The sequence below is a fragment of the Salminus brasiliensis genome, chromosome 20, assembly GCF_030463535.1.
Source record: "Salminus brasiliensis chromosome 20, fSalBra1.hap2, whole genome shotgun sequence".
Lineage (NCBI taxonomy): Eukaryota > Metazoa > Chordata > Actinopteri > Characiformes > Bryconidae > Salminus > Salminus brasiliensis.
Genome location: NC_132897.1, coordinates 22,361,891 through 22,386,736, shown reverse-complemented (window position 1 = coordinate 22,386,736; position 24,846 = coordinate 22,361,891). Strand labels below are relative to the sequence as shown.

At 46.1% G+C, this 24,846-nt stretch overlaps 2 protein-coding genes across 2 annotated transcripts; both read right to left on the bottom strand.

The window, feature by feature from the left end:
• Nucleotides 1–4,719: 4,719 nt before the first annotated feature.
• LOC140542379 (cation channel sperm-associated protein 3-like) lies at nt 4,720–6,870 on the bottom strand. The gene is made up of 7 exons (XM_072665328.1): nt 6,810–6,870; nt 6,581–6,698; nt 6,213–6,428; nt 5,814–5,987; nt 5,431–5,559; nt 4,977–5,075; nt 4,720–4,866 (listed from the first exon to the last, which is right to left on the bottom strand). Exons 1-7 carry the CDS (start codon nt 6,845–6,847, stop codon nt 4,720–4,722), a joined length of 921 nt encoding a protein of 306 aa, XP_072521429.1. The 5' UTR covers nt 6,848–6,870.
• An 8,512-nt stretch (nt 6,871–15,382) lies between these two features.
• Nucleotides 15,383–17,540, bottom strand: LOC140542377 (cation channel sperm-associated protein 3-like). Its single transcript, XM_072665327.1, has 7 exons — nt 17,480–17,540; nt 17,251–17,368; nt 16,877–17,092; nt 16,478–16,651; nt 16,095–16,223; nt 15,640–15,738; nt 15,383–15,529 (listed from the first exon to the last, which is right to left on the bottom strand). The coding sequence occupies exons 1-7, from the start codon at nt 17,515–17,517 to the stop codon at nt 15,383–15,385; spliced, it is 921 nt and encodes a 306-aa protein (XP_072521428.1). The 5' UTR covers nt 17,518–17,540.
• Nucleotides 17,541–24,846: the final 7,306 nt, after the last annotated feature.

The window sequence follows — 24,846 nt, the reverse complement described above, 5'->3', positions numbered from 1 at the left end:
GATGTAGCTTTATTTAGATCTATTTTCCTGCTGACTGTCTTTACTATAGTGGATGAATAAATGCTTTTTTCTGTTTGAGCCGAATCGTTTGTCTTGTTCTCACTCAGATGAAATTGAGGCCAACATACTGTTCCTGAACGCCCAGCTGTCATGTCCGCGTCGCCGCGCCCGCAGACTCTCATGAGGACTCTTATTCTGGTATTTACGTTCGTGTCTAACTTCGCGTACTTTGGCTAATGTCAGGTGCGCTCGATTGATGCTCATTGTTCTGGTAACACGGTTCACCTGAGGCTGAGGTGTATATAAGGGGCGAGCGCTAGGCGCTCTTTGGCGAGAAGTGGATGTATTCGTGGTGCTGGTTGCAGAAAGTAAACCGAGCTAACCGAGTGCGGCAGAGTTCAAGAGTCCACGAGGTCTTCAGAGAGGCTTCCTCTCTATGCAGGTTCACGTTAGTAGTACCGTTCGTGGGCGAGCCTCGTTACCAGCTCTGTTTTGTCTTTGCCTTTTGGGTTCTGCAGCTGATCTCTCAGCTCTCGGTCTCGCGTCACGTAAGTTCCCTAGCGCCTGACGAGCGCAGCTTTGCTCTCCCCCAGTTTCCCCAGGCGCTGCCTGTAGGTCTTGGTTATCGTTGCGCCTCCCTCTCAGTCCCGGTACGCTAGCCTAGCTCCAGGATTCCCTCCGGCCTCAGGTGTGTGTCTTGGCTTTGCCCACGTTACTTTGTCACTGTACCTTTGCTGCCTCTTCCTGAGTGTAGCCTTGTTTGAATAAACGTTCTTGCATCGAGTCATCTATGTCTATTTATTTATTATTATTATTTTTAACGGACTGACCGAGCACAAACAGCTAAATCAATACACAAGCATGATGATGCAGCACATTGCAGGGATGTTTGGTGTGTGCCCCTCAGGATGATGTACTTGTTTTTTAATCGTCCACATTTGAAACATGTCAAACTCCATAGTCTGGTAGATAGTCTGGTCTAAGCCTGCTTTATGTGTCTGTCAGAAGTAGAAGCCGACACGCTCGTCTGCTGTTGTAGTGCATCTGCCTCACAGTTCAGCGTGTTGTGCGGTTTGAGAGGCTTTTCTGCTCCACACACTTGTACAAAGTTGTACTGTAGTCTTCAGCTCCTCAACAAGGTGTGTATCCATCTGTAGAACTGCGACTCACTGGATGGGTTTTCTTTATCACACCAATCTGAGTGAGCTCTAGAGACTGTTGCACATGAAAATCTCCTCAGTTCTAGAATAACTCAAAAACCAGCCCATTTAGCCCCAACACAACCACACTATGCTGAAAATCACAAAGATTACTTTTAGTACTCCTCCTCATTGGGAAGGTTGATACGAACATTACCTGAAGCCGCTGGCCTGTCTTTACATGATTTTATACCCTGCACTGCTGATAAAGAGAACTGCATGAGGTGTTCCTAATAAACTGTTTGGTGAGATCATAAATCAGAGAGTTTAAAGAGAGTAAAATGACTATTTAATATCAGCCTGTTTTCAGTTTGTGAGTCAAAGAACCCAAGTATTTACATTTTTACTTTCATTATTTGAACTTTTTCGAGACTCGCAGGACTACCATATTAGATCTACTTCATCACTACAGATTTACAGTAAAGTAATAGCTTGAGCATTGATGAAATGTGTTCATATTTACCACAAACATGTGTCTGCCTATTGCAGACTCTCCCAGCATTATTGAGCTAACACCACAATCGGTGTTTACTGATATCAGTGTACATGAACCCAGCTGAAGAACAAACCCAAAGCCAAGACCTTACACAACTCAATTCTCCTTTCAGTTCAATTCAAATTTATTTCATAGTCACTGCATAGTCATGCAGTGAGGTGAGGAGGGATCAATGCTGGGCCCCAGAGCAGCACATCAGGCAGCAGGGTGGTGGAGAGACAGGTCTGGCGGTACCGGGATGGAACAGTTGGAACTGAGCATCTCGTTACATGGAAAAGAGAGAGAGAGAAAACAGAAAGGAGGGAAAAACACAAGGGGTCAGGAGGAGAGCAGCAACACGATTTGGGGGGGGGGGTTATACAGCAGGACAGGATCCCATGGGTAGACAGGAGCATCCAACCACAAATGGTCTGGCGTCAGCAGCTAGCAGGGAGCAGCTCGGCACATGGGGAGAGAAAAGAAAGGAGAAAATGAAGAAGTGTTTTGGAGTTTGAATAGACTGATGTACCTCCTGTAAAAGAAGTAGATTAGATAGACAGAATTTAAAGTGTCTTACAGTAGTGCTGGTTATGACTGAGAATCCATCTAAATTTAGAGCAATATAAATAGATTTACCCATCTTTGAATCAATAAGTAATACCTCTGTTTTACCTGGATTAAGCAAACCGTAAGTTGTGGGGCATCCAGTTCTTTATGTCTTTAAGACAGTCTGTTCTGTTCTGGAGACAAATGGTCTTGTTGGAAGTACAGGTGTCGTTAGCATAGCAATTAAAGTCGATACCATGCTTCCGGACTATTTTAACCCAGCGGCAGCATAAGAAGATTCAATAATAACAGACCCGGGATTGACCCTTTACTCCCTATAATCCGTAAGCATGGTACTGACATGGTAAGAATGTCTTTAATAATGATTTTGAGTTCTATTAATAAGACTAAAAGGCACTCGATTTTCCTTCAGTTCCTCATGGTCCAATAACTGAATTTTAATAAATATAGTGACTGAGTGATTCCTAAAGAATTCCTGGAATTCCTGAAACAATTCCTAGGTGGTGGTTCTGTAACTGCTTTGGTGTTTCTATGTGGTTGCGAGGGTGTTTCTTGGTGGTTGCCATGCGGTCGTTAGGCCATTAAGAGCTGCACAAGCATTGTCACAAATCAGCAGACATCCGGGTCCAAGCCCCAAGCGAGCAAGCCAACGGCGACAGTGGCAAGGAAAAACTCCCTCAGATGGAGAGGAAGAAACCTTGAGAGGAACCAAGACTCACAGGGGGAACCATCCTCCTTTGGTTGACACGGGAGAGCAAAACCACGCAACAAAAGCATGCAATGAAAGAAATAACTAAGGGACACATAGACGAGAGCCTAATACTGCCCAGAAGTATTGTGAATGAATCACATGAATTAGATGTGTGATTCCTTATTCTCATCTTCTGATCCGCTTAGTCCAATTTAGGACCGCAGAGGCAATAGGGCAAGCAAAGCCACCCAGGCATCCCTGTCCCCAGGCACTTCTACCAGCTCCTCTTCAGGACCCCTAGATGCTTCCAGGCCAGCCAGGAAATACAATCCATCCAGCGGGTCCTGGGTCATCCTCGGGGTCTAATCCAAAGTCGCTGATGCCCGGTAAACAGTTCAAGCGCACGCCGAAGGCCTCCGCACGTGGAAGCCAGGCAGACACAGCTCCGACACCGGGAGTACGAGGAACGAGCGGCTCGCGTTAGCAAACCCGCCAAGCCCGTGCTCCTAGAGCTCCTCCCGCAGGATGTTTTGGGGAACACGATCATAAGCCTTCTCCAAGCGTAGAAAACGCATGAAGACCGGGGCGGCAAATCCTCATGTTCCTTCAACTACCTGACGGAGAGAGAAGAGCTGGTCTGCTGTTCCACGGGCAGGATCAAATCCTGGAGGTACCCTGGAAAAGACTTTCTCAGAGAGGCTGGGAACCACCACCCCGGTTCGCCAATCCAGAGACACTGCTCCCAGGATTCATGCTACATTGAAGAGGCGTGTCAGCCAAGACAGACCCTCAATGTCCAGAGCCTTCAGCCTAGACTGCGAGCGAAGGCGAACAGAACTATATACTATATACAGCTGCTATCTCTCAACCTTCCGCACCAGCTCATAGCTCCTTACCCGCTAGTGAGGTCACATTACACTCACCCAGAGGCAGTTGCAATGCTGTTGCCAAGCAGTTGCTTTGGTCTCAGAAGTGGATGGAATGCGCTCGCTAGGGTATTGCTCTGCTGTTTCACATCATTGCTATGCAGTTGTACGTGGTTGCTATGCTCTTTAAAGCTGCTTGGTGACAATGTTGGTGGAACTTGAGCTGTGTCACATGGTTCTATGCTGTTCTACGGGATTTGTTAAGAAGATGCTGCTGCTGCTTCAGTGGCGTTTGCTACGGTGTTGTTTAGCAAACTTTTTTGCAGCCATTACCAAACGCCAAGCGCTTTTAGCTTTGCGTTTCTGGAGTCCTGGCTTTGATCCAGCAGGGACATTCCTCGCTGCTCTTCCTCGCTGCTCTTCCAAGTCCAGCTCCAGGAGTTCACGCTGGATACGAAGAGCATCGTCAGAGATCTGCTTCAGCCTACACACACACACACACACACACATGATAATGTTAACACCATAAAGTCACACATCTACACGGGCTGGAGGTGATGTAGTTTTTTTTTTATCACACTGTAAAGATGATTAATAAATGGATGCGTTGAGGTGGGCGGGGTTATACACATGCCTACAACCTATCAGAGTGAGGGGGTGGAGTGTATAAACATGGATGTATTCTATCATAGCAGAGTGGGTGCAGGGTTGTGGGGTAATTTACACATCTAGTGCAGTTTATCTGGTGTTGTATTGTTCAGAGTTCATTTCCACTGTTTTATCAGATCACTATAATAGAATAGATACAGTTTTACCTCCTAAAATATCAAAGATCCAAACAAATCCTCACTTTAAAAAACAAAACATCTATTAAACCTGAATGAGTGTGTGTGTGTGTGTGTGTGCGCGCTCTCCAATTGCCTACTTTCTCATGTCTTCCTCCTGCTTCTCTAACGTGGTCAGATACAGGTTGATCCACGTCAAGCTCGTGCAGACCTCTTTCGGTTCGAGGAAGTCAGCGCTGTCAGACTGTTGATATTTCAGTCTGAGCTGGTGAAAATACTCTGCCTGTAGGAGATGGAAACAGCGCTACAGTTTAGACACATCATTGTAGAAAAGAAACACTTGTGGAAAGGATTTAAAAAAAAAAATTTCAGCTCAATGACTGAATGACTTACCGGACTCTGAAGCAGCTGCTCCTTTCGCTTTCTCTGCATCCTCTTTTTCTGCAGATCTTCCTCTTCCATCTTCTGCATCTTTATTTGCTTAGATGTTTGCTGTTTGAAATTAGAGAGAATAAACAGTTCATGAATGATGATAAAGACTAAAGCTACTTTTCTCAGAACATACGTTTCGTTTCGGAACAAAAAAAAAAAAACCCTTTGAAAGACTCTTCTTCTCCTCCAACGATGTGTTCGACGCCTCAAGCATTAAAGAGCATGTTTTCACTCAGAATATTCTAAGATGACAGTGAATCGTCTTGAACTAAACTGCATCATCACTGATGCTTCACTGTTAAAAAGGCTCTTCTGTCTATGCTTTGGCTTAATCTGGGTATCTGGACCTTAGACGTTCTAGACAACAAATGACTGTAAAAGACAAGTCAAAGAACTCCACAAAAGAGAGACTTACCATGACCAATCCCGTGAACATGTTAAGGAACATGAAGTTGCCTATCAGGATCAGGATGATGAAAAACAGCTCGCTGTAGGCAATCCCTAGACTATGAAGTCTGTCCTGGTGTTCCAGCCAGCCTGAAATCTACAATAGAGCAATAACGTTAATGGTAATAATGGTGGAAATAAAGTTCATCCCCTAGTTGAACTAATGTGAAATGTGTGGATTGTTGTGAAAAGGCGAGTGTGAAAGTCTCTTGCCTAGTGCGTGCGTGTACATTTCTGGCATGAATGAGCAGATGTCCAAGTTGGCTCCTAATAATGTGCTCCGTGAGCGTATGTAGACGTGTGTATTTTCTGGATGTTCAGTATCTGTAAATGCGGCTGTGTTTGACTCACTGTGACTACGCTCAAGGTGGAGAGCAACGCAACACCCATATCCCCCCAGTTCTCGGGGTCCGCGGTTCCGAAATGCTGCACTCCGGCGACGGCAAAGACGAGCAAGATGAAGAAAATCATGGCCGTCACATACGCGGCCGTCTTCAGGCCTTGGAACAGGATCAAGACCAGGTCCTGGAAAACAGCACATCATAACATTAGAGTATCGGAAATGTGTCTTCTGTTTTCTTAATGGCACGTGATAACAATCAATAACCTAGAATTGTGGAAAACAAGCGCTATTATACACTTTATGTCCAAATGTTTGTGGACACCTCATTTAAACACCTCCCGAGGTTATTCTGCTTTTGTTTGAGTAACTTTCTACTGTCTACCCCTCATTCCCATCATGCACTTTACCTGGATACTGGGGATGATAAAGACGATTCTCAGGATCCGGAAAGCCCTGAGGATCCGGAAGACCCAGTATGACCCGTCTGCCCTGGAGATCAGCGACAGCAGCAGGAACCCGGTGTTGCAGATGTTGGCTCCACTTCCCCAGAAACCGCACGGCTCCGTGTACACCTTCACCATGAACTCCAAGATGAAGACCACCAGGTAAAACACATCAGCCCCCTGAGGAACAGATTAAGCACAATAAACGCACTGTGATCCAGTCTCTCTCACACACACACACACATACATACATGCTCTCTGCCCTCCTTCCCTCTCTCATCTATATAAATGTTGTAAAATTAGGTTACGTGGAATTTCTTCAGTTCACTCACCTCGAACAACGCTGTATACGCAGCTTTAAGTTCACGGTCTGTTTCCAGACCCATGAACACAGCGTCCAGCGCGACCACTAGAACCATGAAGGCCCTAAAATAACACCCAAGTCTACTCCTGCACACAAACAAAGACGCAACAGAGCAGCAGAGTTGGTGTTGTTCAAGCAGAATGCACAAGATGCAGAAATAGAAAAGAATATCCATCAAGAAAATGTAGAAGTTTTACATTCTGGAGCTGGAGGTCAGTTCCCCTCTGTCCTCCATCTCGACGTCTCCCTGTCTGTGGTCTTCCAGCCTTGACGCAGGCTTTTTATTCACATCACCATGACGACCAGAATCAGAACCATTATGACATCACACTGGCCAGAACGCGCTCAGCTGTGAGAATGGTGACACTGCTTCATGGCGATTCACTCTAAAGCACTTCATTTGATTCAGTATGACGATCAAAAGGGTTGTCAGGGGAACGGTAACAGTATTTCACACAAACTATAACAATTTTACACACAAATATAATAAATGTAGACTTTTGAATACAGATACATTGACTTGAATACAGATAGCACGTCTTATAGAAGGTAAATATCAAATATCACACATTTAAATTCATTCATTTAGCTTTTTTTTTTTTTTTTTAAGATATTGTTGTAAATGTCATCTTTTAATAAGTTGCAATTTATGGCCAATTATATTTTATGAAATAGTTATATATAATATTTTCACCTAAATCACCTATGTAGTGTTACTGGAGTTGGAAGCCTGTCTTTGTTGTGTTTAATAAACATAAAGAGTGATGATCTTTACACTTACTCTCATCCATTCATTTAATGATTAGAGACCTATCGTATAGTCTCAGAACCTTTCTGAACACCCCACAGAACTGAGCTTTGCCATAACAGCTCTCCCTGCGGGTCTTCACATCAGGAATAAAGAGAGGGTTAGATCTGGCAAGGATTCAGCAGATTCTAAACGACACAAGTACATAAGCTTACATGATCAATCATTTACAACGGGTACGCTTGAAGCATGTTAGCTGTGTCTACTACAGGGGTCATCACATAAACAATGACGATACGAACGATAACATACAGACAGTATTTACGCTCTTCTATACCAGTATTATTTACACGTCTTGTTTATGGCTATGTTGATGTATACCGGTAAGATAAGCAACGATAACTATTTGCACTATCCTGGGGTTACTGGTTGTGTCTCTTCCCCACTCTAGGTTAACCACGGATCTTGTCGCCTCCTAGAAGAAGACCCACTCACCAGCGCTCTCGTTCTCCCAGGATCACCAGGTAAGTAACATGCTCAGTGACCATCTCTATTGTGTGTGGGCTGCTGAGGAGTCAACTACCAGGGACTTCCCTACATGTGTTTTAATGCATTCTGTGCGTTTTTGTAACTTTCTGGCAGCGTGGTTTGTGCGTTTGTCGCACCTGATGCGTTTTTACACATTTGGTGGTTTCTCCATCTTTTTTGCCCTTTTTTGCATTCGGTGCCATTTTACGGCCGTTATGTGCACTTTTCTGTGTAAATAAGTTGACTATGGTACGTTCTTTTTAGCTTTGAATGTCCAAGCAACTCCACTCCTAGTAAGAGGCAGTGGAAGAAGCATCATTTGATTGCCCCTGTTCAGTATTGGGGGTCTGTCATGGCAGGTTAGGCCGGACACAAAGAACACTCGCAGAAATGGGTCCAATGCACGTAGTTTATTAACACAACCCAAGATAATACAAGGGGGCAAAATAAGGCAAAAGCAGCAGCAGCAGCTACAGGGCAACACATGTGAACACAACACAAACCTGACAAACCAGAGGGCGACAACAAAACACACCTGAGACTGGGGGACTCTGGGAGCTGAGCTTGTGAGAGGGGCGGGCAAATGGGGGGCGGGGGAAACTAACGAGAACCTGCAGGCAGAGCCTGGGCTAACCAGGGGAGAACTAGCGACGCGCTGGACCGGCGCTGAGGCTACTAATAAGAGGGGGAAGAGAGCTGAGGGACCAGCTGCAGAATCAAAAAACGTCTAGGCCGACCAAACCTGGCACTGCTGCGTGAGCGCGGGTCTATCTCGGCGAGCGAGCCTTGCTGAATCCTTGAACGGCCGGGTGGCCAGCTCGCGAACGAGGGAGTCGAGCCGAAGCTGGCCTAAACACACACCGTGAGCAGTAACGGGAACCTCTCGGGCTACCCAAGCTTCCAAACACGCAATTCTCGACCTCGAACGAAGCGTCGAGGCTCCTGAAGTACCCCCAGCCTCAGGCGAAACACGTGAACATGAAACGAGACACTGAATCGACACAATGAACCAAACATGAATCACGAACCGATACACATGAAAAGAACCAAACACGTGAACCAAACGAGGCGGAAGTCGTTATTTGGGCCGTATGTGGGCGGCGGCTCGGAATCGCCCGAGGCTGAACTGTGTGCTGCACAGCTATAAACCACCCTTTCATTTCTACATCACACTCTGCTGAAGAACCAGCCCACAAAACAACAACTCCATTTCTTTGTGCAATCACTCGAATTCTTCTCCCCAGTCCCGGCGTCCCAGACAGATGAGCAACAATTCCCCCTGGAGGAAGAGCTGCACATCTTTCAAGTCCCTTTAAAGTCCATGTTCTACATCTCCTGTATAATAGTTATGTTGCTGTACTTTGTGTTGCTATGGACAACGAACAGCAATTAGATCTATTGCATTTTTACATAGAACTACTGTAAACCCTGAGGTCCATGTTGATGTACGGAGCTCTACACCAGGCTGCAGCAGGGAAAACACGCAGGCTTCTCCTCTAAAGCGTGCAGTGTTCTCTGAGCAGTGTGTTACCAGCGTCTGTAGAGTAGTTGTTCCAACTCCGGCGTGTAGTTTAGGAGCAATGGGCTTTTGTTTGTTGTTTTAGGAAAATGGGCCTGTCTCTAGCAAACGCAGGCAGCTGTGCATTTAGCTCGTAAACCGTGGACCGGCTCCTGACGAGCTGGATCATAACGTGCAAATAATCCAGACATTTGAAACGTGTCAGTGCTCTGCCTCCACAGATAGGGGGCTCCCTTCCGATACTGTACAGAACCGGGCGTACCTACAGTACTACGTCACCCAGGTGAAACCTTTAAATCCCTCGACCACCCATTGTTCCCTTTTTCTGGCACGTCGCCCACTTGGTGGTAGCCGCAAGAGAAGGGGGCCACTTATTGTGTTGGATGCTAGCCAAGTTTCCTCATCTGTCACCAAAACAGCTGACCTCGGAACATCGCTGACGGCCGGAGCTCCAGAATCATCCCCGGGACAAACTACGAGGGATCAGGGATTTAACCTCCGACTACGGACCGCACGCCTGAGACCTTCAGGAGACGAGAAATTCCTCGAGCTGCGAGCCGGACTCTCCTCTAAAAGTAAGACTGTGAATCGGGGCGGTGTTGGAGGCACTCAGTAGATTATTGGATGTCGGTGCTCTTGGAAACAGTGATCCACTAGATTGTAGGATTGTTGTTGTTGTTTACGCTGATTAGATTAAAGGAAGTACAGCGTTTGATCAGCCCTGTTGTCTCGCGCTCTCCTCGCGGGCACACGAGTTACTTTTGCGATCTTCTCCTTTTCTTGTCCTCCTATCTCACGCGACTAACTTGGTTGTAGCATTTGATTTCGAATGACTTTGGTGAGCTTTGATCTAAAGGGACTCTGACCCTTAAGAAGCCTTATTTTAGACCAACTCACTGCTAGATCCCCTCGCGGAGCTGTGGACGCGCTTCTCTAGCCTGAGCTGCGTGGTTACTATTGCTCGTGGATTCTTCTCGCCCTCCGAGGGCTTGGCTTTTGTTCCACTCTGCCACGTGGGTTGGATAAAGCCTCGCACCTTTTGAGATCATTCACACATCATTGGGTTACAAAAGAGAGTCGCTAAAGCTCCGCCGCTCCTCACACCTCTCCTTTGTTCTCGGCGCGCCAGACGCGCGCGTTCGTAAATACACGCGAATACACACACATGCATACACGTACACACCCCTACACCCACATGTACGGACCCCCACCCCCCCCAGTTGCAGACGCATACCTATACTCCCTAGCGAAGTTTGAGCAAAGATGTAGCTTTATTTAGATCTATTTTCCTGCTGACTGTCTTTACTATAGTGGATGAATAAATGCTTTTTTCTGTTTGAGCCGAATCGTTTGTCTTGTTCTCACTCAGATGAAATTGAGGCCAACATACTGTTCCTGAACGCCCAGCTGTCATGTCCGCGTCGCCGCGCCCGCAGACTCTCATGAGGACTCTTATTCTGGTATTTACGTTCGTGTCTAACTTCGCGTACTTTGGCTAATGTCAGGTGCGCTCGATTGATGCTCATTGTTCTGGTAACACGGTTCACCTGAGGCTGAGGTGTATATAAGGGGCGAGCGCTAGGCGCTCTTTGGCGAGAAGTGGATGTATTCGTGGTGCTGGTTGCAGAAAGTAAACCGAGCTAACCGAGTGCGGCAGAGTTCAAGAGTCCACGAGGTCTTCAGAGAGGCTTCCTCTCTATGCAGGTTCACGTTAGTAGTACCGTTCGTGGGCGAGCCTCGTTACCAGCTCTGTTTTGTCTTTGCCTTTTGGGTTCTGCAGCTGATCTCTCAGCTCTCGGTCTCGCGTCACGTAAGTTCCCTAGCGCCTGACGAGCGCAGCTTTGCTCTCCCCCAGTTTCCCCAGGCGCTGCCTGTAGGTCTTGGTTATCGTTGCGCCTCCCTCTCAGTCCCGGTACGCTAGCCTAGCTCCAGGATTCCCTCCGGCCTCAGGTGTGTGTCTTTGCTTTGCCCACGTTACTTTGTCACTGTACCTTTGCTGCCTCTTCCTGAGTGTAGCCTTGTTTGAATAAACGTTCTTGCATCGAGTCATCTATGTCTATTTATTTATTATTATTATTTTTAACGGACTGACCGAGCACAAACAGCTAAATCAATACACAAGCATGATGATGCAGCACATTGCAGGGATGTTTGGTGTGTGCCCCTCAGGATGATGTACTTGTTTTTTAATCGTCCACATTTGAAACATGTCAAACTCCATAGTCTGGTAGATAGTCTGGTCTAAGCCTGCTTTATGTGTCTGTCAGAAGTAGAAGCCGACACGCTCGTCTGCTGTTGTAGTGCATCTGCCTCACAGTTCAGCGTGTTGTGCGGTTTGAGAGGCTTTTCTGCTCCACACACTTGTACAAAGTTGTACTGTAGTCTTCAGCTCCTCAACAAGGTGTGTATCCATCTGTAGAACTGCGACTCACTGGATGGGTTTTCTTTATCACACCAATCTGAGTGAGCTCTAGAGACTGTTGCACATGAAAATCTCCTCAGTTCTAGAATAACTCAAAAACCAGCCCATTTAGCCCCAACACAACCACACTATGCTGAAAATCACAAAGATTACTTTTAGTACTCCTCCTCATTGGGAAGGTTGATACGAACATTACCTGAAGCCGCTGGCCTGTCTTTACATGATTTTATACCCTGCACTGCTGATAAAGAGAACTGCATGAGGTGTTCCTAATAAACTGTTTGGTGAGATCATAAATCAGAGAGTTTAAAGAGAGTAAAATGACTATTTAATATCAGCCTGTTTTCAGTTTGTGAGTCAAAGAACCCAAGTATTTACATTTTTACTTTCATTATTTGAACTTTTTCGAGACTCGCAGGACTACCATATTAGATCTACTTCATCACTACAGATTTACAGTAAAGTAATAGCTTGAGCATTGATGAAATGTGTCCATATTTACCACAAACATGTGTCTGCCTATTGCAGACTCTCCCAGCATTATTGAGCTAACACCACAATCGGTGTTTACTGATATCAGTGTACATGAACCCAGCTGAAGAACAAACCCAAAGCCAAGACCTTACACAACTCAATTCTCCTTTCAGTTCAATTCAAATTTATTTCATAGTCACTGCATAGTCATGCAGTGAGGTGAGGAGGGATCAATGCTGGGCCCCAGAGCAGCACATCAGGCAGCAGGGTGGTGGAGAGACAGGTCTGGCGGTACCGGGATGGAACAGTTGGAACTGAGCATCTCGTTACATGGAAAAGAGAGAGAGAGAAAACAGAAAGGAGGGAAAAACACAAGGGGTCAGGAGGAGAGCAGCAACACGATTTGGGGGGGGGGGTTATACAGCAGGACAGGATCCCATGGGTAGACAGGAGCATCCAACCACAAATGGTCTGGCGTCAGCAGCTAGCAGGGAGCAGCTCGGCACATGGGGAGAGAAAAGAAAGGAGAAAATGAAGAAGTGTTTTGGAGTTTGAATAGACTGATGTACCTCCTGTAAAAGAAGTAGATTAGATAGACAGAATTTAAAGTGTCTTACAGTAGTGCTGGTTATGACTGAGAATCCATCTAAATTTAGAGCAATATAAATAGATTTACCCATCTTTGAATCAATAAGTAATACCTCTGTTTTACCTGGATTAAGCAAACCGTAAGTTGTGGGGCATCCAGTTCTTTATGTCTTTAAGACAGTCTGTTCTGTTCTGGAGACAAATGGTCTTGTTGGAAGTACAGGTGTCGTTAGCATAGCAATTAAAGTCGATACCATGCTTCCGGACTATTTTAACCCAGCGGCAGCATAAGAAGATTCAATAATAACAGACCCGGGATTGACCCTTTACTCCCTATAATCCGTAAGCATGGTACTGACATGGTAAGAATGTCTTTAATAATGATTTTGAGTTCTATTAATAAGACTAAAAGGCACTCGATTTTCCTTCAGTTCCTCATGGTCCAATAACTGAATTTTAATAAATATAGTGACTGAGTGATTCCTAAAGAATTCCTGGAATTCCTGAAACAATTCCTAGGTGGTGGTTCTGTAACTGCTTTGGTGTTTCTATGTGGTTGCGAGGGTGTTTCTTGGTGGTTGCCATGCGGTCGTTAGGCCATTAAGAGCTGCACAAGCATTGTCACAAATCAGCAGACATCCGGGTCCAAGCCCCAAGCGAGCAAGCCAACGGCGACAGTGGCAAGGAAAAACTCCCTCAGATGGAGAGGAAGAAACCTTGAGAGGAACCAAGACTCACAGGGGGAACCATCCTCCTTTGGTTGACACGGGAGAGCAAAACCACGCAACAAAAGCATGCAATGAAAGAAATAACTAAGGGACACATAGACGAGAGCCTAATACTGCCCAGAAGTATTGTGAATGAATCACATGAATTAGATCTGTGATTCCTTATTCTCATCTTCTGATCCGCTTAGTCAAATTTAGGACCGCAGAGGCAATAGGGCAAGCAAAGCCACCCAGGCATCCCTGTCCCCAGGCACTTCTACCAGCTCCTCTTCAGGACCCCTAGATGCTTCCAGGCCAGCCAGGAAATACAATCCATCCAGCGGGTCCTGGGTCATCCTCGGGGTCTAATCCAAAGTCGCTGATGCCCGGTAAACAGTTCAAGCGCACGCCGAAGGCCTCCGCACGTGGAAGCCAGGCAGACACAGCTCCGACACCGGGAGTACGAGGAACGAGCGGCTCGCGTTAGCAAACCCGCCAAGCCCGTGCTCCTGGAGCTCCTCCCGCAGGATGTTTCGGGGAACACGATCATAAGCCTTCTCCAAGCGTAGAAAACGCATGAAGACCGGGGCGGCAAATCCTCATGTTCCTTCAACTACCTGACGGAGAGCGAAGAGCTGGTCTGCTGTTCCACGGGCAGGATCAAATCCTGGAGGTACCCTGGAAAAGACTTTCTCAGAGAGGCTGGGAACCACTACCCCGGTTCGCCAATCCAGAGACACTGCTCCCAGGATTCATGCTACATTGAAGAGGCGTGTCAGCCAAGACAGACCCTCAATGTCCAGAGCCTTCAGCCTAAACTGCGAGCGAAGGCGAACAGAACTATATACTATATACAGCTGCTATCTCTCAACCTTCCGCACCAGCTCATAGCTCCTTACCCGCTAGTGAGGTCACATTACACTCACCCAGAGGCAGTTGCAATGCTGTTGCCAAGCAGTTGCTTTGGTCTCAGAAGTGGATGGAATGCGCTCGCTAGGGTATTGCTCCGCTGTTTCACATCATTGCTATGCAGTTGTACGTGGTTGCTATGCTCTTTAAAGCTGCTTGGTGACAATGTTGGTGGAACTTGAGCTGTGTCACATGGTTCTATGCTGTTCTACGGGATTTGTTAAGAAGATGCTGCTGCTGCTTCAGTGGCGTTTGCTACGGTGTTGTTTAGCAAACTTTTTTGCAGCCATTACCAAACGCCAAGCGCTTTTAGCTTTGCGTTTCTGGAGTCCTGGCTTTGATCCAGCAGGGACATTCCTCGCTGCTCTTCCTCGCTGCTCTTCCAAGTCCAGCTCCAGGAGTTCACGCTGGATACGAAGAGCATCGTCAGAGATCTGCTTCAGCCTACACACACACACATGATAATGTTAGCACCATAAAGTCACACATCTACACGGGCTGGAGGTGATGTAGTTTTTTTTTTATCACACTGTAAAGATGATTAATAAATGGATGCATTGAGGTGGGCGGGGTTATAAACATGCCTACAACCTATCAGAGTGAGGGGGTTGGAGTGTATAAACATGGATGTATTCTATCAGAGCAGAGTGGGTGCAGGGTTGTGGGGTAATTTACACATCTAGTGCAGTTTATCTGGTGTTGTATTGTTCAGAGTTCATTTCCACTGTTTTATCAGATCACTATAATAGAATAGATACAGTTTTACCTCCTAAAATATCAAAGATCCAAACAAATCCTCACTTTAAAAAAACAAAACATCTATTAAACCTGAATGAGTGTGTGTGTGTGTGTGTGTGCGTGCGCTCTCCAATTGCCTACTTTCTCATGTCTTCCTCCTGCTTCTCTAACGTGGTCAGATACAGGTTGATCCACGTCAAGCTCGTGCAGACCTCTTTCGGTTCGAGGAAGTCAGCGCTGTCAGACTGTTGATATTTCAGTCTGAGCTGGTGAAAATACTCTGCCTGTAGGAGATGGAAACAGCGCTACAGTTTAGACACATCATTGTAGAAAAGAAACACTTGTGGAAAGGATTTAAAAAAAAAAATTTCAGCTCAATGACTGAATGACTTACCGGACTCTGAAGCAGCTGCTCCTTTCGCTTTCTCTGCATCCTCTTTTTCTGCAGATCTTCCTCTTCCATCTTCTGCATCTTTATTTGCTTAGATGTTTGCTGTTTGAAATTAGAGAGAATAAACAGTTCATGAATGATGATAAAGACTAAAGCTACTTTTCTCAGAACATACGATTAGTTTCGGAACAAAAAAAAAAAAAACCCTTTGAAAGACTCTTCTTCTCCTCCAACGATGTGTTCGACGCCTCAAGCATTAAAGAGCATGTTTTCATTTAGAATATTCTAAGATGACAGTGAATCGTCTTGAACTAAACTGCATCATCACTGATGCTTCACTGTTAAAAAGGCTCTTCTGTCTATGCTTTGGCTTAATCTGGGTATCTGGACCTTAGACGTTCTAGACAACAAATGACTGTAAAAGACAAGTCAAAGAACTCCACAAAAGAGAGACTTACCATGACCAATCCCGTGAACATGTTAAGGAACATGAAGTTGCCTATCAGGATCAGGATGATGAAAAACAGCTCGCTGTAGGCAATCCCTAGACTATGAAGTCTGTCCTGGTGTTCCAGCCAGCCTGAAATCTACAATAGAGCAATAACGTTAATGGTAATAATGGTGGAAATAAAGTTCATCCCCTAAATGAACTAATGTGAAATGTGTGGATTGTTGTGAAAAGGCGAGTGTAAAAGTCTCTTGCCTAGTGCGTGCGTGTACATTTCTGGCATGAATGAGCAGATGTCCAAGTTGGCTCCTAATAATGTGCTCCGTGAGCGTATGTAGACGTGTGTATTTTCTGGATGTTCAGTATCTGTAAATGCGGCTGTGTTTGACTCACTGTGACTACGCTCAAGGTGGAGAGCAACGCAACACCCATATCCCCCCAGTTCTCGGGGTCCGCGGTTCCGAAATGCTGCACTCCGGCGACGGCAAAGACGAGCAAGATGAAGAAAATCATGGCCGTCACGTACGCGGCCGTCTTCAGGCCTTGGAACAGGATCAAGACCAGGTCCTGGAAAACAGCACATCATAACGTTAGAGTATCGGAAATGTGTCTTCTGTTTTTTTAATGGCACGTGATAACAATCAATAACCTAGAATTGTGGAAAACAAGCGCTATTATACACTTTATGTCCAAATGTTTGTGGACACCTCATTTAAACACCTCCCGAGGTTATTCTGCTTTTGTTTGAGTAACTTTCTACTGTCTACCCCTCATTCCCATCATGCACTTTACCTGGATACTGGGGATGATAAAGACGATACTCAGGATCCGGAAAGCCCTGAGGATCCGGAAGACCCAGTATGACCCGTCTGCCCTGGAGATCAGCGACAGCAGCAGGAACCCGGTGTTGCAGATGTTGGCTCCACTTCCCCAGAAACCGCACGGCTCCGTGTACACCTTCACCATGAACTCCAAGATGAAGACCACCAGGTAAAACACATCAGCCCCCTGAGGAACAGATTAAGCACAATAAACGCACTGTGATCCAGTCTCTCTCACACACACACACACACATACATACATACATGCTCTCTGCCCTCCTTCCCTCTCTCATCTATATAAATGTTGTAAAATTAGGTTACGTGGAATTTCTTCAGTTCACTCACCTCGAACAACGCTGAATACGCAGCTTTAAGTTCACGGTCTGTTTCCAGACCCATGAACACAGCGTCCAGCGCGACCACTAGAACCATGAAGGCCCTAAAATAACACCCAAGTCTACTCCTGCACACAAACAAAGACGCAACAGAGCAGCAGAGTTGGTGTTGTTCAAGCAGAATGCACAAGATGCAGAAATAGAAAAGAATATCCATCAAGAAAATGTAGAAGTTTTACATTCTGGAGCTGGAGGTCAGTTCCCCTCTGTCCTCCATCTCGACGTCTCCCTGTCTGTGGTCTTCCAGCCTTGACGCAGGCTTTTTATTCACATCACCATGACGACCAGAATCAGAACCATTATGACATCACACTGGCCAGAACGCGCTCAGCTGTGAGAATGGTGACACTGCTTCATGGCGATTCACTCTAAAGCACTTCATTTGATTCAGTATGACGATCAAAAGGGTTGTCAGGGGAACGGTAACAGTATTTCACACAAACTATAACAATTTTACACACAAATATAATAAATGTAGACTTTTGAATACAGATACATTGACTTGAATACAGATAGCACGTCTTATAGAAGGTAAATATCAAATATCACACATTTAAATTCATTCATTTAGCTTTTTTTTTTTTTTTTTTAAGATATTGTTGTAAAAGTCATCTTTTAATAAGTTGCAATTTATGGCCAATTATATTTTATGAAATAGTTGTATATAATATTTTCACCTAAATCACCAATGTAGTGTTACTGGAGTTGGAAGCCTGTCTTTGTTGTGTTTAATAAACATAAAGAGTGATGATCTTTACACTTACTCTCATCCATTCATTTAATGATTAGAGACCTATCGTATAGTCTCAGAACCTTTCTGAACACCCCACAGAACTGAGCTTTGCCATAACAGCTCTCCCTGCGGGTCTTCACATCAGGAATAAAGAGAGGGTTAGATCTGGCAAGGATTCAGCAGATTCTAAACGACACAAGTACATAAACTTACATAATCAATCATTTACAACGGGTACGCTTGAAGCATGTTAGCTGTGTCTACTACAGGGGTCATCACATAAACAATGACGATACGAACGATAACATACAGACAGTATTTACGCTCTTCTATACCAGTATTATTTGCACGTCTTGTTTATGGCTATGTTGATGTATACCGGTAAGATAAGCAACGATAACTATTTGCACTATCCTGGGGTTACTGGTTGTGTCTCTTCCCCACTCTAGGTTAACCACGGATCTTGTCGCCTCCTAGAAGAAGACCCACTCACCAGCGCTCTCGTTCTCCCAGGATCACCAGGTAAGTAACATGCTCAGTGACCATCTCTATTGTGTGTGGGCTGCTGAGGAGTCAACTACCAGGGACTTCCCTACATGTGTTTTAATGCATTCTGTGCGTTTTTGTAACTTTCTGGCAGCGTGGTTTGTGCGTTTGTCGCACCTGATGCGTTTTTACACATTTGGTGGTTTCTCCATCTTTTTTGCCCTTTTTTGCATTCGGTGCCATTTTACGGCCGTTATGTGCACTTTTCTGTGTAAATAAGTTGACTATGGTACATTCTTTTTAGCTTTGAATGTCCAAGCAACTCCACTCCTAGTGAGAGGCAGTGGAAGAAGCATCATTTGATTGCCCCTGTTCAGTATTGGGGGTCTGTCATGGCAGGTTAGGCCGGACACAAAGAACACTCGCAGAAAGGGGCAGTGGTGGCTCAGCGGTTAGAGCGCCGGGATATCGATAACAGGGTTGTGGGTTCGATTCCCGGGCTCGGCAAGCTGCCACTGTTGGGCCCTTGAGCAAGGCCCTTTACCCTCTCTGCTCCCCGGGCGCTGGAGTTGGCTGCCCGCTCTGGGTGTGTGTGTGTACTCACTGCCCCTAACACGTGTGTGTGTGTGAGTGTGTATTCACTACCAGATGGGTTAAATGCGGAGGACACATTTCGCTGTACAGTCCACACTGTACAGTGACGAATACGTGCACCTTTATCCTTTATCCTTTATCCTTTAGAAATGGGTCCAATGCACGTAGTTTATTAACACAACCCAAGATAATACAAGGGGGCAAAATAAGGCAAAAGCAGCAGCAGCAGCTACAGGGCAACACATGTGAACACAACACAAACCTGACAAACCAGAGGGCGACAACAAAACACACCTGAGACTGGGGGACTCTGGGAGCTGAGCTTGTGAGAGGGGCGGGCAAATGGGGGGCGGGGGAAACTAACGAGAACCTGCAGGCAGAGCCTGGGCTAACCAGGGGAGAACTAGCGACGCGCTGGACCGGCGCTGAGGCTACTAATAAGAGGGGGAAGAGAGCTGAGGGACCAGCTGCAGAATCAAAAAACGTCTAGACCGACCAAACCTGGCACTGCTGCGTGAGCGCGGGTCTATCTCGGCGAGCGAGCCTTGCTGAATCCTTGAACGGCCGGGTGGCCAGCTCGCGAACGAGGGAGTCGAGCCGAAGCTGGCCTAAACACACACCGTGAGCAGTAACGGGAACCTCTCGGGCTACCCAAGCTTCCAAACACGCAATTCTCGACCTCGAACGAAGCGTCGAGGCTCCTGAAGTACCCCCAGCCTCAGGCGAAACACGTGAACATGAAACGAGACACTGAATCGACACAATGAACCAAACATGAATCACGAACCGATACACATGAAAAGAACAAAACACGTGAACCAAACGAGGCGGAAGTCGTTATTTGGGCCGTATGTGGGCGGCGGCTCGGAATCGCCCGAGGCTGAACTGTGTGCTGCACAGCTATAAACCACCCTTTCATTTCTACATCACACTCTGCTGAAGAACCAGCCCACAAAACAACAACTCCATTTCTTTGTGCAATCACTCGAATTCTTCTCCCCAGTCCCGGCGTCCCAGACAGATGAGCAACAATTCCCCCTGGAGGAAGAGCTGCACATCTTTCAAGTCCCTTTAAAGTCCATGTTCTACATCTCCTGTATAATAGTTATGTTGCTGTACTTTGTGTTGCTATGGACAACGAACAGCAATTAGATCTATTGCATTTTTACATAGAACTACTGTAAACCCTGAGGTCCATGTTGATGTACGGAGCTCTACACCAGGCTGCAGCAGGGAAAACACGCAGGCTTCTCCTCTAAAGCGTGCAGTGTTCTCTGAGCAGTGTGTTACCAGCGTCTGTAGAGTAGTTGTTCCAACTCCGGCGTGGAATTTAGGAGCAATGGGCTTTTGTTTGTTGTTTTAGGAAAATGGGCCTGTCTCTAGCAAACGCAGGCAGCTGTGCATTTAGCTCGTAAACCGTGGACCGGCTCCTGACGAGCTGGATCATAACGTGCAAATAATCCAGACATTTTAAACGTGTCAGTGCTCTGCCTCCACAGATAGGGGGCTCCCTTCCGATACTGTACAGAACCGGGCGTACCTACAGTACTACGTCACCCAGGTGAAACCTTTAAATCCCTCGACCACCCATTGTTCCCTTTTTCTGGCACGTCGCCCACTTGGTGGTAGCCGCAAGAGAAGGGGGCCACCCATTTCAACGCGTTATTGTGTTGGATGCTAGCCAAGTTTCCTCATCTGTCACCAAAACAGCTGACCTCGGAACATCGCTGACGGCCGGAGCTCCAGAATCATCCCCGGGACAAACTACGAGGGATCAGGGATTTAACCTCCGACTACGGACCGCACGCCTGAGACCTTCAGGAGACGAGAAATTCCTCGAGCTGCGAGCCGGACTCTCCTCTAAAAGTAAGACTGTGAATCGGGGCGGTGTTGGAGGCACTCAGTAGATTATTGGATGTTGGTGCTCTTGGAAACAGTGATCCACTAGATTGTAGGATTGTTGTTGTTGTTTACGCTGATTAGATTAAAGGAAGTACAGCGTTTGATCAGCCCTGTTGTCTCGCGCTCTCCTCGCGGGCACACGAGTTACTTTTGCGATCTTCTCCTTTTCTTGTCCTCCTATCTCACGCGACTAACTTGGTTGTAGCATTTGATTTCGAATGACTTTGGTGAGCTTTGATCTAAAGGGACTCTGACCCTTAAGAAGCCTTATTTTAGACCAACTCACTGCTAGATCCCCTCGCGGAGCTGTGGACGCGCTTCTCTAGCCTGAGCTGCGTGGTTACTATTGCTCGTGGATTCTTCTCGCCCTCCGAGGGCTTGGCTTTTGTTCCACTCTGCCACGTGAGTTGGATAAAGCCTCGCACCTTTTGAGATCATTCACACATCATTGGGTTACAAAAGAGAGTCGCTAAAGCTCCGCCGCTCCTCACACCTCTCCTTTGTTCTCGGCGCGCCAGACGCGCGCGTTCGTAAATACACGCGAATACACACACATGCATACACGTACACACCCCTACACCCACATGTACGGACCCCCACCCCCCCCAGTTGCAGACGCATACCTATACTCCCTAGCGAAGTTTGAGCAAAGATGTAGCTTTATTTAGATCTATTTTCCTGCTGACTGTCTTTACTATAGTGGATGAATAAATGCTTTTTTCTGTTTGAGCCGAATCGTTTGTCTTGTTCTCACTCAGATGAAATTGAGGCCAACATACTGTTCCTGAACGCCCAGCTGTCATGTCCGCGTCGCCGCGCCCGCAGACTCTCATGAGGACTCTTATTCTGGTATTTACGTTCGTGTCTAACTTCGCGTACTTTGGCTAATGTCAGGTGCGCTCGATTGATGCTCATTGTTCTGGTAACACGGTTCACCTGAGGCTGAGGTGTATATAAGGGGCGAGCGCTAGGCGCTCTTTGGCGAGAAGTGGATGTATTCGTGGTGCTGGTTGCAGAAAGTAAACCGAGCTAACCGAGTGCGGCAGAGTTCAAGAGTCCACGAGGTCTTCAGAGAGGCTTCCTCTCTATGCAGGTTCACGTTAGTAGTACCGTTCGTGGGCGAGCCTCGTTACCAGCTCTGTTTTGTCTTTGCCTTTTGGGTTCTGCAGCTGATCTCTCAGCTCTCGGTCTCGCGTCACGTAAGTTCTCTGGCGCCTGACGAGCGCAGCTTTGCTCTCCCCCAGTTTCCCCAGGCGCTGCCTGTAGGTCTTGGTTATCGTTGCGCCTCCCTCTCAGTCCCGGTACGCTAGCCTAGCTCCAGGATTCCCTCCGGCCTCAGGTGTGTGTCTTGGCTTTGCCCACGTTACTTTGTCACTGTACCTTTGCTGCCTCTTCCTGAGTGTAGCCTTGTTTGAATAAACGTTCTTGCATCGAGTCATCTATGTCTATTTATTTATTATTATTATTTTTAACGGACTGACCGAGCACAAACAGCTAAATCAATACACAAGCATGATGATGCAGCACATTGCAGGGATGTTTGGTGTGTGCCCCTCAGGATGATGTACTTGTTTTTTAATCGTCCACATTTGAAACATGTCAAACTCCATAGTCTGGTAGATAGTCTGGTCTAAGCCTGCTTTATGTGTCTGTCAGAAGTAGAAGCCGACACGCTCGTCTGCTGTTGTAGTGCATCTGCCTCACAGTTCAGCGTGTTGTGCGGTTTGAGAGGCTTTTCTGCTCCACACACTTGTACAAAGTTGTACTGTAGTCTTCAGCTCCTCAACAAGGTGTGTATCCATCTGTAGAACTGCGACTCACTGGATGGGTTTTCTTTATCACACCAATCTGAGTGAGCTCTAGAGACTGTTGCACATGAAAATCTCCTCAGTTCTAGAATAACTCAAAAACCAGCCCATTTAGCCCCAACACAACCACACTATGCTGAAAATCACAAAGATTACTTTTAGTACTCCTCCTCATTGGGAAGGTTGATACGAACATTACCTGAAGCCGCTGGCCTGTCTTTACATGATTTTATACCCTGCACTGCTGATAAAGAGAACTGCATGAGGTGTTCCTAATAAACTGTTTGGTGAGATCATAAATCAGAGAGTTTAAAGAGAGTAAAATGACTATTTAATATCAGCCTGTTTTCAGTTTGTGAGTCAAAGAACCCAAGTATTTACATTTTTACTTTCATTATTTGAACTTTTTCGAGACTCGCAGGACTACCATATTAGATCTACTTCATCACTACAGATTTACAGTAAAGTAATAGCTTGAGCATTGATGAAATGTGTCCATATTTACCACAAACATGTGTCTGCCTATTGCAGACTCTCCCAGCATTATTGAGCTAACACCACAATCGGTGTTTACTGATATCAGTGTACATGAACCCAGCTGAAGAACAAACCCAAAGCCAAGACCTTACACAACTCAATTCTCCTTTCAGTTCAATTCAAATTTATTTCATAGTCACTGCATAGTCATGCAGTGAGGTGAGGAGGGATCAATGCTGGGCCCCAGAGCAGCACATCAGGCAGCAGGGTGGTGGAGAGACAGGTCTGGCGGTACCGGGATGGAACAGTTGGAACTGAGCATCTCGTTACATGGAAAAGAGAGAGAGAGAAAACAGAAAGGAGGGAAAAACACAAGGGGTCAGGAGGAGAGCAGCAACACGATTTGGGGGGGGGGGTTATACAGCAGGACAGGATCCCATGGGTAGACAGGAGCATCCAACCACAAATGGTCTGGCGTCAGCAGCTAGCAGGGAGCAGCTCGGCACATGGGGAGAGAAAAGAAAGGAGAAAATGAAGAAGTGTTTTGGAGTTTGAATAGACTGATGTACCTCCTGTAAAAGAAGTAGATTAGATAGACAGAATTTAAAGTGTCTTACAGTAGTGCTGGTTATGACTGAGAATCCATCTAAATTTAGAGCAATATAAATAGATTTACCCATCTTTGAATCAATAAGTAATACCTCTGTTTTACCTGGATTAAGCAAACCGTAAGTTGTGGGGCATCCAGTTCTTTATGTCTTTAAGACAGTCTGTTCTGTTCTGGAGACAAATGGTCTTGTTGGAAGTACAGGTGTCGTTAGCATAGCAATTAAAGTCGATACCATGCTTCCGGACTATTTTAACCCAGCGGCAGCATAAGAAGATTCAATAATAACAGACCCGGGATTGACCCTTTACTCCCTATAATCCGTAAGCATGGTACTGACATGGTAAGAATGTCTTTAATAATGATTTTGAGTTCTATTAATAAGACTAAAAGGCACTCGATTTTCCTTCAGTTCCTCATGGTCCAATAACTGAATTTTAATAAATATAGTGACTGAGTGATTCCTAAAGAATTCCTGGAATTCCTGAAACAATTCCTAGGTGGTGGTTCTGTAACTGCTTTGGTGTTTCTATGTGGTTGCGAGGGTGTTTCTTGGTGGTTGCCATGCGGTCGTTAGGCCATTAAGAGCTGCACAAGCATTGTCACAAATCAGCAGACATCCGGGTCCAAGCCCCAAGCGAGCAAGCCAACGGCGACAGTGGCAAGGAAAAACTCCCTCAGATGGAGAGGAAGAAACCTTGAGAGGAACCAAGACTCACAGGGGGAACCATCCTCCTTTGGTTGACACGGGAGAGCAAAACCACGCAACAAAAGCATGCAATGAAAGAAATAACTAAGGGACACATAGACGAGAGCCTAATACTGCCCAGAAGTATTGTGAATGAATCACATGAATTAGATCTGTGATTCCTTATTCTCATCTTCTGATCCGCTTAGTCAAATTTAGGACCGCAGAGGCAATAGGGCAAGCAAAGCCAC

Coding starts and splice junctions, on each gene's coding strand:
- LOC140542379 (XM_072665328.1), bottom strand. CDS start 6,847: ATGGAGGACAGAGGGGAACTGACCTCCAGCTCCAGAAT. Junction 5,988..6,212: donor TTATCATCCCCAGTATCCAG/GTAAAGTGCATG, acceptor GCTGTTTTCCAG/GACCTGGTCTTGATCCTGTT. Junction 5,560..5,813: donor CCACCTTGAGCGTAGTCACA/GTGAGTCAAACA, acceptor GCTCTATTGTAG/ATTTCAGGCTGGCTGGAACA.
- LOC140542377 (XM_072665327.1), bottom strand. CDS start 17,517: ATGGAGGACAGAGGGGAACTGACCTCCAGCTCCAGAAT. Junction 17,369..17,479: donor CTGACCTCCAGCTCCAGAAT/GTAAAACTTCTA, acceptor GTTTGTGTGCAG/GAGTAGACTTGGGTGTTATT. Junction 15,530..15,639: donor AGCAGCTGCTTCAGAGTCCG/GTAAGTCATTCA, acceptor CATCTCCTACAG/GCAGAGTATTTTCACCAGCT.